The following is a 14100-nucleotide window of genomic DNA, read 5'->3' on the forward strand; positions in this document are numbered from 1 at the left end:
TCTATATTCTCTCTACAACACAAATGTTCACACACACTCGATGTAGTCTCACATTACGAGTCAGGATAAAGGAGCGAGCAAGAATACAGCCCATCTGTTTCCCTGTGATGTGGCTCCTGCAGAGCTCTCTCCACATTATCAATCGCCCCACTGAGCCAAATTCTAGTAATTGTATCGTATCTGTTGGCACAGACTACAAAGTCACAGCAACTGCTCTGTCATACAAATGGCACAGAGGACAAATGGAGAAGGCTCTGAGGATTTTGAGTAGGTGCCGTTTATAAATACAAACTGCACATTTTCCCTGGAAGTGACTGTCAGTAACTGTTCATGTTTGCCAACTGCACTGCAGTATACACACACACACGAATCTCACACTGATATCCAATAACACAGATGGAACAAACGCTTACTCCTTTCCATTTTTCTCTTTAGTTACTGTTTTTTGGGTTATTTCTGGACGGTGCAGAGTCGTTGAACACATGTTTTTATCTTTATCTTGGACAAAATATTGTCGTCCATAATTGAAATCAGAATACAGACCTGCCAGTATAGTGGCATGCTTTCTCATGTCAACCACATTAACTGGAAATGACATGTTTTCCACGTTTTTATGCATATTAAATAATACAGTTAGTGAGAAGATCAAAAATTCAAATAAGATGCCTCTGCACACTTTGGTCCAGTGCAAGTACTTAAAGGTCCCATATTGTATAAAGGCAGATTTCCATGTGTTGTCTGATTATAAATCAGGTCTAGGTTCTATATTAATACTGTGAAAGTATCAAAGCCTCAGTCCACAGAGAAATGCACACAACCTGTATTCAGAAACTGAGCCTTAAAACCAGCCGCCAGGACTTTGTGATGTCACCCCAAAGCCGTCACCGCTCTCAGCCATGCCCCAAGCCCCGTCCACCTGAACCCACTGTCCAACCTTTGCAGGATTTGGTTTCTCTTAGTGTTTACCTGAAATCTGCTATATTTTTTTTTTGCTTTATTATATCCTCTCTTCTGATTGGCTCACCAACGTGTTGTTTCTCCAGAGAGAAGCCTCAGAAAAGTAAAGTAGTCAAACTACTTTGAGATGGTTTTTGGTTCTTAAAACCACAAATATATCTTCTTATGGATCAAAACTTCATATAAAACACAGGAGAAGTGTAAAATATGGGACCTTTAATGATAAAAGATTCACAAAGGGACCATCTGACTCCATCACTGAACATAGGACTCCTGTGCTTTTTCATGCAAGTCCACATGGGATATGCAGTTCACTGTGGTTCCCAACTTCCATATAAAGAAGGAAGAAACAAAAAAGTGAAATATTAATTTAATTGTAAATCAACTTGTATCCACTATTTTATTCATTAACATGATGCCAGCTTGATTTAAGTAGCTAGTTATTGTTGTGACGTGAATATATTTACCTTATTTTATTTACTTAATTTCAATTGTTTACTGTAACAAAGCACCTGATTTCAAATGTTTCTCTGTGATATTAAATATGAAGCAACAATCAAAGTTAAAGTAAAAACAAATCAAAACACTGTTATAAATCAATAAGAAAAGACCTTAGAAAGATGGAGGAGTGTTCAGGTGGAACTCCATCACTTATAGTTAGAGGTTGATTAAGCAAATTGATTTTCAGGGCCTGAATTAACCTCAACAGTTATTTCCTGATAGCTCGTATTTCTCACTGGATGAGATTAAACTGATTGGTTATAGATGACCCACATTTGTGGTTTAAGTCGCCGTCACGCCGCTGTGTGACGACTCCCTCTCAGCAGCACTGAGCTCACTGTTCACTGGATCATAGAGGAGCTTTGTCGTACTGACAAGCCTTTTGTTAAAACCGCTGTTTAAAACAGAGCAAAGCAGAACAGGGAACAGACAATGAAAGTTTAACGCAGGGTTTCCTGGAACGAACAGACAATTTGGCAGGTAAACAGATAAAATGCACTGTGGTTCAGAAAATCATCCGGAGGCTCTGACAAAAAGCAGCTTACAGATCTCATGTGTAATTTATTCTGTGTATAATACACTCTAAAAACAGCCGATCTAACAGGAACATTAATTTTTTGATCCCTAAATGTTGTGTTACACTGATGTGTCCTTGTTTTTTCTGTTTGTATGCGTTGTTGCTGAAAAGGTTTGTTTTTCTTTCTGAAGATCTACAGATTCAGTTGCCAGTGATTGGAAAAGAGATGAATCCCTTGAAATGTTTAACAGGATTATTGTTCAGAGTAGGTGATCTGCATACTGCTCTGTGATCTTACCAGGTGAGGTGTAAACTCCTAGAACTCTCATTTAGGATTTGGTTCACGGTCAAAGGATTGAGTCATTGCTTAAAGAATAAAAATGTGGCTAAAAATACGACTTCATTCAGAGTCATGAGCTTGTTTGAACAAGATGGCAGTTGAAGCTGAGCTGTCAGAGCTGAAGGCCAAAATCTCCTCACTCACTGCTCTGCTTCTGGACCTGTCTGTGTCCGCCCTATTGTGCTGAGGAAATATTCTTGTGCTCATTTCAGGAAACTTTTGGGAGATCAGGTTGTCAGGTCTCCATGAACTATGCAAAGAGAAAAGACGGTTTTCAGGCTTGCCTCTGTTATTTCAGAGTCTTATATGTTGATTACTATTTGTACAGTATTTTGACTTATATGCAAATTCTTAACAATTAAATGTGTTTATGCACTGACTTTCCTGTGAGACGTTAGAAATCATATCCACAGTCGTCAAATACACCAATGGACAGGTGCTTTCATTTTCTCATTTTTAAAAATAGTGACATTAGTCTCACTTTCCATGCCGACTGTCATTAATAGAATTGTTATAAGTTGATTATATCTGTAGACACAACTAAAAGTTGAGAGGAATTTAGAAAAGTAAAAGAAGCTTTGTATTGCTGAAGAATAAAAGGATGAAAACATTCTGCAGCCATGCTAGCAGCTCGTGAGGCTGTACTAGTTTTACTTTGAGCTAAATGCTAAAGTCAACATGCTAACATGTTTCTTTTTGTTTGTGTTTGGTCATAAAGCAAAACATAGGACAGTTGACACTTTAAGGTGATGATGGCACTAGATGAAATATCAGATGATCAAAGTTAATACAGTTCATCCTCTCGGTACCATTACTATTATTATTTTTTTAAACAAATTTCTCATCAATCCATCCAACAATTGTTTATATATATGTCAGTAAAATACAAAAATTGCCACCTCATGGAAAAGTCAGGGGATCACCAAAGTCAGTAGGAATTATCCTCTGTGGACCATGAATGTCTGCATGAAATTTCATGGCATCCAATAGTTCTGAGATATTTCATTCTGGACCAAAGTGGTGGTCCAACTGACTGACGGTACCTAGAGCCATGTTGTCAGCGTGACACTAGTGCATTTCAGCACACTTGCTTTCCACAGGGTGTCTAGATACACAATGAGCCCACACCAATTTGGGAAGTAGCCTGAACTGCTGTGGGTGGGTGTTGGTTCGACAAAGGAAACACTCGGGGTAAAAAACTGGGGAACCTAACAGACATAAGAGATAATGAAAATGTTTGAGTTCTGAATCAAGCATAAACATTTCGTTTCCAGTGAAACTGGAAGGTGAGGATTTTGTATATCCTGTTATGTCAGTGTAAACTGAATTTCTTTAAGTTGATCAAAACATTTTACAGACTTATAGACTTAGTTGAGTAATGAAATAAATGTCTGATGTAGCCACGAACCTTTCTATGTGGATTTCAGTGGCTCACCAGTTCAGCGCTGTTTCCGATCAGATGTTATACAAACATTTTTGAGTCGCTCTTTTACAAACCCCAAGGACTCAGGCTCGTATAATGGATTTGTTTATGTGAGCCACCGGCCTCCTGCCAGAGGGAATTCTTTGTTAAAACCCGAAGACAAGAAGCAGAAAGAGTTCCTGCTGGTCTGGTACACATGGTCTGACTCTTCACACTGATCTTGGCTTTGGTTGTTTCACAGCACGTCACCGCTGTCAGAGTTGCATCATGAATGCAGATAATCTTGTTTGGACAGAGGAGCAGTGGTGCAAAGCTTTCCAAACACATTTATCAATATATAAATATATATTGTTGATATTTTATCTCCCTGTGTACACAAATACACAAAGGTGAAACAGACGAAAATACAAACAATAAACAGTCATCATTGATTTTTAGGGAACATCATTTGATTATTTTAACCTTAGAAGCCTCCTAAATGTTTCATATTGAGATTTAGGTTAAATATAAACATAGAACAAGTACTATGCTGTAAAAGACTGAAGTTAAGCCCTAAATGTTGCTTATGCTCCTCATAAGCGATTAAAATGTTTACTCAGTTCATTTTAGCTGACTGTTCCCTGATTTGCAGATTTAGTAAATTCGGTGTTATGAAACTTAAAGATTATATAATGTTTATATTAAAGTTACTCTCCAAACAAGTTTTAAACTATGTAAAAATACTCTGCGATGAATAATATTTTGTTTAATATGGTTTTCCTCCATAAAAAGTGAAAAAAAGGTGGAAAACTGGAAGCTCCTCTACTCTTACTTCCTCATTGAGAAATTCTGGGTCAGATCTTGTGCCCCACCTACCACCGCTGCTTGCGTTAGGTAGACAGGTGAAATGGCAGAGAATATCAAGATGGTTAGAGGAGGAAACATCGGAGAGACTCAGCCACATGTTTGAGCCTCAGTCAGACCCAGACTCAGATGAGGAGACTGTTGAGATGAGAATTGGCGACTAGCAGACGTATCAGAACGGTTAGCGTAGTTAGCATCTTTTATTTTTGTTTATGTTGTTTGTTAGCTTGTAGCTGGCAGTGGCTGACACAGTCAAAGTTGACAGGATTGGTTCCTTAGGTAGATGACAGGAAACTCTGGCTGTCTGAATCTTTTTGTAAGAGTGTTATTGTTTCACTGTAGTTCAAGGTGGAAACACTCAGTCATGGTGATGGCTGATTATTTAGCTCATGATATGTCTTGTTATATATAAAAAGATCATATGGATGTTAACAAGGATAAAAACTTGAAGAGGTCTTTAAGCCCTATACCTCTGTACCTACTTGATGTAAAGACATTATTACTTTTACTTTACTTACTAAAAGGTTTAGAGCTGACACATGTGGCGCCCTCTATTCATTTATTTCCGTGTGTTTCAAAGTGCTGGCCCGTTCATAGAAGTTATAAGTGTACGATGTGACAGAGGTCCACAACTTGGTTACAATTATCTGCTTTCTCGAGTGTTTCTGTCAGCTATAGGAAAATGCGGTGACCTTTTTAGTGAAGCATTATACACTGAAAATCATGGCTGTGAATCACCCCAGAAAACAGTCAATATCAGCCTTCTCTCTCACCACTACGCTGAACTACTGACACAGAAACTCTTGCTGCTTTATTCAAATGTTATGTAACATAAAAATGCAGCATGGATTGGCTGATGGGAACAGCTAGTAGTTGAGAGGGCAAATGTGAACAAATATAATTAAAGAAAAGAAAGACAAAATTGTGGATGGAAAAAGTGTGGGAGGGAGGAGGAGGGGAAGACAGTAGGACAGACAGAGGAAAGACGATAGAGAAGAGAAATGAAAGAGGAAGACGGGAGAGCTGGAGGATAAAATGATGTTTAATGAAAGGTACACTCGACTGCTAAACTAGTAAAAGAAATCAAGAAATGACTTGTTAAAAGCTGCACAGATAATAATGAGCAATACAATGAAAATAAAAGAGCCAAGGGGTCCAATTAAAGTTTAATCATTTTCAGTGAAGGTCTCAAACTGAAGATAAATGTGTTGTGTGGACTTTGGCACACTCCATGTGTTCATCCCCTTTCATTCTGGAAGCAGCTACAGTTCATCTACAAACTCTAATCTGTTACAAGTTCTGCCCATTTAAGAAGACAAAGGTACGAGGATTTGGACGGATGCATGCAAGTCGATATCTAATCTCTCCGCTGTTCTCCTCCGTCCGCCAAGGGAAAGAGGAAATGTCAGGAGAGCTGAAGTATATGAGAGGCAATGACTGCAGACGGGCAGCCCACGCACTGTTCCTCACTTTTTCTAGAGAAAAAAAAAAAGTGTCTTGGATGATTGAACAGCTGTGATTGAGATAGATCACTTGAGACACATTCAGAGCTGGTTAGAGGCACATGTGGCCACAGTTTTAGTGCTGTGTGAACGTCCTTGACTGTGCCGAAGTCACCTTTGTGCACCCAGAACAAATCTCCCAAGCAACAGGCTACCTGAGGTCGCCCAGCAAGCACCATCAAAAGAAATATTTAAGATTAAAACTGAGCTTTTTGATTATCCATCTTACATTGAGTCATTGTTCAAAGAGCATTTTAATGAATATATAACACAGAGTCGTCAAAGGGATATTTTTTGAAGTATAGTCTTAGAGAAAGAGTAAAACTGGCCAAACCTTACAGACTGGTGTAATAGATCATTGTCAACATGTCCCTTATCAATTTAGATAAGAGTGAGAAACTAATATTTAATAATCTCTACAATTTGTGACACATTCTGAGTGCGAACTTCCGTCCATCTCAACCAGCTTCAGATCTGGATAGATCTGAATACAGCGTGATAAGTCTGGACAACAGGACACAGAGAGACAGCAGGATAGAAAAGGAAGCATTTAAGTGAAAGAAGCACCGAAGGGCCAGATAAAACTGCTTCACTGTTCTTAATGTAGCTTTAGGGATCAGTGGTCCGGAGCTGCCACTTTATCCCTCTATCTCCCCTCTGTGTGTTCTCCACCGTTCAGCCCTGAGCAGTCTGACCCAGACAGTTCCTCACACAGCGCTGATAGTGTCAGACGAGTCATTGACAATAGTCCTGATCAAATGGCTGAAGTAATACAAGTCAAAAGGAGTGTAATAGTCCATCTGCTCATCTCTCTTCTGACTGCTGTCAGTGCTCTGCAGCAGATGTCACACTCTGCGTTTGTACGGTCTAAGATGCATTTGAGATTTATGAAATGCTGTTTTAGATGCATAAACACATGCCCGTACTGTATACATGGAATACAGATCAAAATATGAGAGGACTTAGTATGAGTTGTTGCTAAAACACAAGAACCTGCATGGCTATCAGTGGGAGTCACTCTCAGTCCACCAACATGCTGGATTTCATTTGTTTTCACACCATGTTTTTATTATCAGCGAAAAACAGCTCAGTTTTGTTAAACAAACACTGAGATGGCTGATGTCAATGAACAGCAGCTTTCTTTGTACCAGTTCTGTGAACTCTTTCTGCAGGAGAGGAGAACATGCAGAAACTTATGAATCCCCACTTTTAAAAATAAGTAAACATCAGGTTTGGTGTCCAATCCTCTACCAAGTCTCAAAGCATCCACAAAAAGCATATGTTATTATCAATATTATAATTATCAAGACATATCAGACTGCATTATCACATGTAGCAGGGCCACTTGGAAAAAGAAACCCCAAAGGTGACGTTGTTCTGTAGTACAGTAGCTTGTAATTAGTCTAAAAACTGGTTACGTAGTGTAAATCATCAGTATTTACAGTGTTATGTGCAGCACTTCGTGCACTGATTTTACCATGAATTGGAAACATATCTGTAATTCTGTGTGAAGGTAACCATTGTTAAGGAGAACAGGCATCAACGCCACCACGGTGCTGTGATCACAAAGTCATCTCATACAGGCAGAGCGAAGAGAAGAGAGAGCTGAGGAAGGAGCCAGAATATATTTTTAGGAGCAATTAGTCTGAGCAGAAAAAGACAGGAATATGATTCATCACTTACAACTTGCCAAATGATGCACTTTAATTTGCATTTAAATCTGTCTACAAATGGACAGAATCCTTTTCTTTTAAAGATTATTTGTAAGGCAGCGAAGCGGAGAAAGACATTAATTGTCAGTGGTTCTGCGGTTTTTTTTTTGGTTTTATCTTTTCGTTAGCAACTGCGTAAATTATATTCCAGAATTTACAGGTTTATTGGTATTATCATTGCGGATTATGCTACAGAGTTTATACACTAATCCGCCTGCTGATCAGAGTGTTGCACTCTCCACTGATGCTGCCATTACTGCAGTGACATAGTCCAGCAAAATGCAGGTTCACTGACATTATGAAGTAGATGGCTGAACTGATCTCAGTAATTGCCGCTTCCCTTTGATGAATGAGGGTGGCCTGCAGTGTGTGTCTGTGGATGTTAGCTCAGCCTCACAACATTAGTCTGAAAGCACTTCTGACGTTGTGCTTAGCCACTGGATCCAAGTAAAGATGCAAATCTTTGAAAGAAACAAATAATAAATAAATTTTTTTTAAAGGCTCAGTCATTTCCTAAAACAGCTGGACACTGTAGCTTTTAGTAAACTATTCAAATAGGAGCAAATAGTACATGCGTTGAGGACTATTTTCAGCTGTGGATTGATCTATATTTGGTGCTATTTATGACAGCAGGACGGTGTGTCAGGGATTCAAGTCAAAATAAAAAATGCATTGTACAGTAACGTAGCTCTTTAGCACAGAGGAATAAGATATATATCATTATAATTCTTTTTATGTGATTTGCTAAGAAAAATACAAAATACTGATGATTATGTTTTATTATGTATCAGGCTTAAATGGCAAAATCTGTACAAAAACTACTACTTACTTCCATGGATTAGCCCACAGAGCTGCTATGATACCACAGAAACTCTCCTGTCTGGTCCTGGTGAATCTCCAGTCACATCCAGGTGTGTGCTCACAGCTGCAGTGACAATCATTTTGGACATACTGGGTTTGTAATTGGAAGAGTTTCAGTAAAAGTGTGAGAGGCATGTCACCGCGGTCAGTTGAGCTCCACTCCTCCTGCCGCCTCAGTTGTTTTCCTCTCCGTATGAAGAATGTGTTATTATTGCGCAGCAGCACTGATTAGAGCTTTAATCATAAACATCATTGCTACTGGTTGTTGTTTAATTGCCCAGAATGCAGCGCTGCAGCGGCGCCTTCGGTGCGACACAGAGATTGATCATGAAAAAATGAAGTGGTTGTGACTCAGGACAGGGCCCATCTACTCTCAAATAGAGGTATAATGAGGGAAAGGAGGAGAACATGGAGGAGCAGAATAATGAGAACAAAGGAAGAAAATGAAAGAGAGTGGAAGTGGCGAGGTGTTGACAGCAGGAGATGCAGCAGCACAGTCAAGTGAACACCTTCTCTTGTTGGTCCCTAAGTTTATGGAGGAGAACAACAAATAACTTGTGAAGCAGTTCATGTTCTGAAGTATTGGCGATCTGTCCTGAACCATTAGAATAATAAAGAAATTAAGAGGAAGATTAATATTGCATATTGACGTTATCTTTTTCGTTCGTCTGTAATTAACTGTGTGGTTTTAAACGAGGATTAAAGGGTGATAAAATTTCATCAGCGAGTAAGTAAGAGTAAGTAAAGAGCCAGAATCAAAGTTGTATTCATATGTCAAATATACCAAGTGCAATTAATGTGACTTGATTAACTGCTGCTGACACACCGCGCCGCAAACTGCTGGCCAAAATATAATCTGCACTGAACATAAACATGAACATAAAAGATGTAAACAACACCATGAAACAAAGTGCCACTAAGTATCCAGCCATGTAATTTTATTCTCATTTTAATTTATAAAACCACCTGAGAGGAAGCAGAAGTCAACAAATACACCTTGATGTTAAAGTAGCTGCTTCTTCTTCCACTAACGTCACATCTTCAGTCAAAAAAGCCAAAAGAATAAAGAATAGAAAGAGTGGGTGTACTGGGGGTGTTTGTAACCGCAACATCCCCACTTCGATCCCTGCTGCATATCATCCCACTCTCTATCGCCACGGCAACTAATAGACCTTTTTCACAGCAGACGTTTTGACATGTCATAGCAGGAAAAGCACAGGTGTTAGTGATAACATTAACGATGGCTCAGTTCCAGTGTCCCAGTAAGACGTGACAATGTGAGAGCCAGCGTGAGCAGCACCAGGACCCTGAAACCCAGTCATTAATTTCATTATTTACACCTGTGCGTTCCCCACTGTGACGTTTCAACATGGCTTTAACAGCACTACAGGGGGCATGTGGAACAGAGAGGGTAATTGATTATTTGTTTATGTATCACGGCATTAATCAAAAATGAAAACCTTTCATTTCTCTCAGTACTCTAAGTACTCAGCTTTTATTTAGTACTTTGTAGAAGCAGCTTCAGCAGCAGTTACAGCCTCAAGTCCCTACAAACTTTGTGCAACTGGATTTGGGCAGTTTTTTTTTTTTTTTTTCACAAGCTCTGTCATATTGGATAGGAAGTGTCTGTAAAGGGACATCCTCAGGTCTCATTTTGAGGACATATAGAGATGTATCCCAAGACTAATCCAGCATTTTCTTGGCCGTATGTTTCAGGTCCCTGTCACTGAAAGGTGACCTTTCACCCCAGTCTGAAGATTTGAGCAGGTTCTCTTCAGTGACCTCTCAGTATTTAGCTGCAATCATCCTTCCATCAAATCCGACCAGTCTCTCTGACCCTGCCTACTTTTGGCTCCACTTCAAGTACGATGTTGTTACATGCTCTTTATTTAGGAGTGGCCTCAGAAGCCTCTTCCATAAAGATCAGGTTGATGAAGTTCTTCTTCTTAGGTTATCTTTGTGGTTGGTTCTCCCATCTCTTTTTTTTTTTTTTTTCAAAGTATATTTTTTTGGGCTTTTTATGCCTTTATTTGACAGGACAGTAGAGAGACAGGAAATGGGGAGGCAGAGAGGGGGAATGACATGCAGTAAAGGCCGTCTGATGCGGGGCTGACTGCAGCGAGGACTGTAGCCTCTACACATGGGGCGCCTGCTTAGACCACTACGCCACACGACACCCCGGAAACTTCCTTTTAAGAGGCAGAAACCTCAAGCAGAACCGGACTCAGGGTGGGCGGCCATCTGCCTCGACCGGTTGGGGGGGAAGGGAGAAGGACCACTATGCAATGACAATAATACTGCTAGCACAAACTAAAGCGTAGAATTAATTGCTAAGAGTAAATTGAATCTGTTCTGTTGAATCTGTAAATTAAAACGATTAAACAATAAAGAAGGAGTCTGAATACTTTCACATGAAGTTCATGTCGCCATTCACATTTTATTTTTGCAGAAATTTCAAACATCATTTTAACAACAACATAACAGTCGCACATATCCTGACAATAGTTTGGAGACAGCTGTCTGTTACTGTACACACACACTTCAACTGTTTAAACATTTACTTTTGTAGGGAAATAAAAATATGTGATATGATAATATAATGATATTCATGAACACTCTGAAGTGAGAATTGCATTTCTCTTCAAGTGACGGCGATACTTGTAGAAAGGATAAAAAGAGCGTTGTGTTTGCGTGCCCGCTTCAGCCATGTGTGTTGTCAAACTGTGTCAACTCCGAGTGAAAGTGAGATAAACCGCTCTGAGCTCACATTAAACTGAGCTTCAAGGTTGTCAAACGCTGTAAAAAGTCGATAAGAAACAGATTATTGACTCTTTTTAGTGGCTTTTTGTAATGCATACAGCTGGAACAAACAGCTTGTAATCTGTCTTAAAATCTGTCTCTCATCCCCGAGGATCCAGCTCAGCCTGACAGCACGAATAAGAAGTGTTTGCTGTGGCAGGAGTGTGTGTTCTCACTGCAGTGGCCCTTGTTAGCATGGATTGATTGATTGCATTTTTAAGTACAGCTTTGATTATGTGCCTATTATTTGCAAGCAAATGGCCCTACTACAAATTATTACACATTGTGCCATTGTAAGGGCTGATAAAGGTGGAGGTTTATGTGGAGGTGCTGCATGTGCATTAGCAGCAACAGATCTGGTGCTGGGTTGTTGGAAAACACCCAAGAAAACTGAAACGTATGAGATTGTGAATGTCTAGTTTGCATTTGCTGCTGCGCAGAGAGAACGCTTAAATGACTGTGAGATTTGGTCCGATGGCCACAGTAAATTAGGAATAAAACAAAAAAGGCAGAAAATTATATTTGGGGACTTTTGTAAAATGCTTCACACTATATCAAGTCTAAATGCCAGACAAATTAATTTTCAATACCAGCGACTCTGTGCTGTTTTGTAAAGGGGGAGTGTGAGCCCTTCCTCTGTGACTAATATTTATTACACAGTTATAGTGACAGATACAGTTAATAGAGTTAATAGAGTGAAGAGTCACTGAGATGACCAGACCTGACATTCATTTCTTTAACCAGAATATTTTTTTTTACATCTGGAAGAACAACAGTTTCTGCACTGTGACTTTCACACTGCTGGTCACTTGTAATATAAGAGGTTGAAATTAAAGAATGAATTGCACTTATACTGCAGTGCGTACGTGCGATGATTGAGCAGCTCTCTGTTGAGGCATGTACCCCAGACATGTTTGGAGAAATATTTGCAGTGGTGCACACCTCTATCACAGAGATACGGTTATGATAAGATAAGGTCAGATAAAATATATATGATGAGATGAGATAAGATAACACTTTATTAATCCCAAAGGGAAATTAGAGTGTTCCAGCAGCTTACATTCAAGACACACAGACACTTATAGAAGTAAGAAAATGAGATAAAATAGATTAATAATAATCATCATTATTATTACATAATAATAAATTAAATAAAGATAAAATGGAAAAGTATTTACAGTGAGAATATAAACAGAGAAGGTGTATGGTGTGTGTGTTACAGTAAGTACAGTAGAAATGTAGGTTGGATTGTTCACAGCAGTACAGTGCCTGCGCAGTGTCACACAGTTTATGTACATGTGCTCTGTGTGCACGATGGTATGACCCATGCAGAATTGAGCAGTAACAACGTGCAGTGCAGCTGTACCACAGATGGTGAGTGGATGAGAATATGAATATGACAGAATATGTCAGAGTCATAACTGAGACCAGTGAAGGTCAGCCAGGCGGACGTACAGGTCCAGAGCGGAGGGAAGGTGCGGACCGGGGCTGAGATGCTGCTTCAGCTTCATGAGCACAGATGAGGGTCTCTGCTACACCTCAGAGAGTTGACCTTGTCCAAGGTGCACTTGAGTATGGACATCATTATACTTCCCTCCGCCACTGCCTCCAGGCTCAGCCCCTTGATGTGATGTGGAACTACATATGAAAGCGTTTTCAATTACACATTAAACAGTTCTTCTCTAGAACCCGTCAGCGAGCACAGAATACTCTCATCTTTGTGTAATTATTTCTGTTCGTTGCCTAACCTGAGAGAGCCGGAACTTTTAACAAGGAACCTACAACCTCATTATCTCGCTCTGATCCATTAAACATTTTATACGCCTCCACCACCTCCATCTGTCACGTTACCTGTCTCTGACCCTCGATCTGTGAACCTGTGCATGTGTCAGTGTCTGCCTGGTCTGTCCTCGCCGCCTTGCTCAGCCCCTCCCGCCACGCCTCTCTGTTCCCTCCCCTCCCTGCAGGTGGGCGACCAGATCCTGGAGGTGAACGGCCGCAGCTTCCTGGGCATCCCTCACGACGAGGCCGTCAGGGTCCTGAAGTCGTCGCGTCACCTGATGATGACAGTGAAAGACGTGGGCCGCCTGCCGCACGCCAGGACGGTGGTGGGAGAGACCAAGTGGATTGCCAGCTCCCAGATCGCAGAGAGCTCCGCCAACAGCAGCGTGGCAGGGTGAGTTTTGATCGCCCCCCCCCAAAAAAACAAACAAAAAAATCCGGACCAAGCTTACTTACAAAAAAACAAATACATGTTGTTTCTCTGACTTGCCAATGTTAATTCTACATTTTCTGTGAAGTGAGAGCCATCTGTTTCCATCAAGAGACTAACTTTTACATAGTATTCATTTCTACGGTTTCAACAGCAAACTTACATTTTGAGAAATCAAAACATCAACAAGTGAAAAATGTTGCTTCATTCAAATTAATTTTTAGTTATTATCAAATCACAAATAAGGTGCTAAATGAAGACAAAACCTGTTAAAACAAAAAATACATTTCATGTCCCTTTTGAACTCAACTACCCACACACGAAAAAACAGAATAATCTTACCAAGAGTTTGACAGATTGATACCGCTCTCTGTCTGTCGAGTCAATATGAAGCAGACAGGAGATGGTCAGTTCAGATAAACACTTGAAGCAG

The 14100-nt window shown here is 40.0% G+C and overlaps 1 protein-coding gene across 2 annotated transcripts in view; it reads left to right on the forward strand.

Moving 5' to 3' along the window:
- Positions 1 to 14100, forward strand: part of whrna (whirlin a) — a 151877-nt gene that overhangs the window by 93240 nt on the left and 44537 nt on the right. For both annotated transcript variants that reach the window (XM_056403847.1, XM_056403848.1), the window contains exon 5: positions 13423 to 13631. In XM_056403847.1, the coding sequence (XP_056259822.1) occupies positions 13423 to 13631 (209 nt within the window). The remainder of the gene's footprint in view (positions 1 to 13422; positions 13632 to 14100) is intronic.

Source organism: Seriola aureovittata, chromosome 18 (assembly GCF_021018895.1).
Source record: "Seriola aureovittata isolate HTS-2021-v1 ecotype China chromosome 18, ASM2101889v1, whole genome shotgun sequence".
In the NCBI taxonomy this organism is placed as follows: Eukaryota; Metazoa; Chordata; class Actinopteri; order Carangiformes; family Carangidae; genus Seriola; species Seriola aureovittata.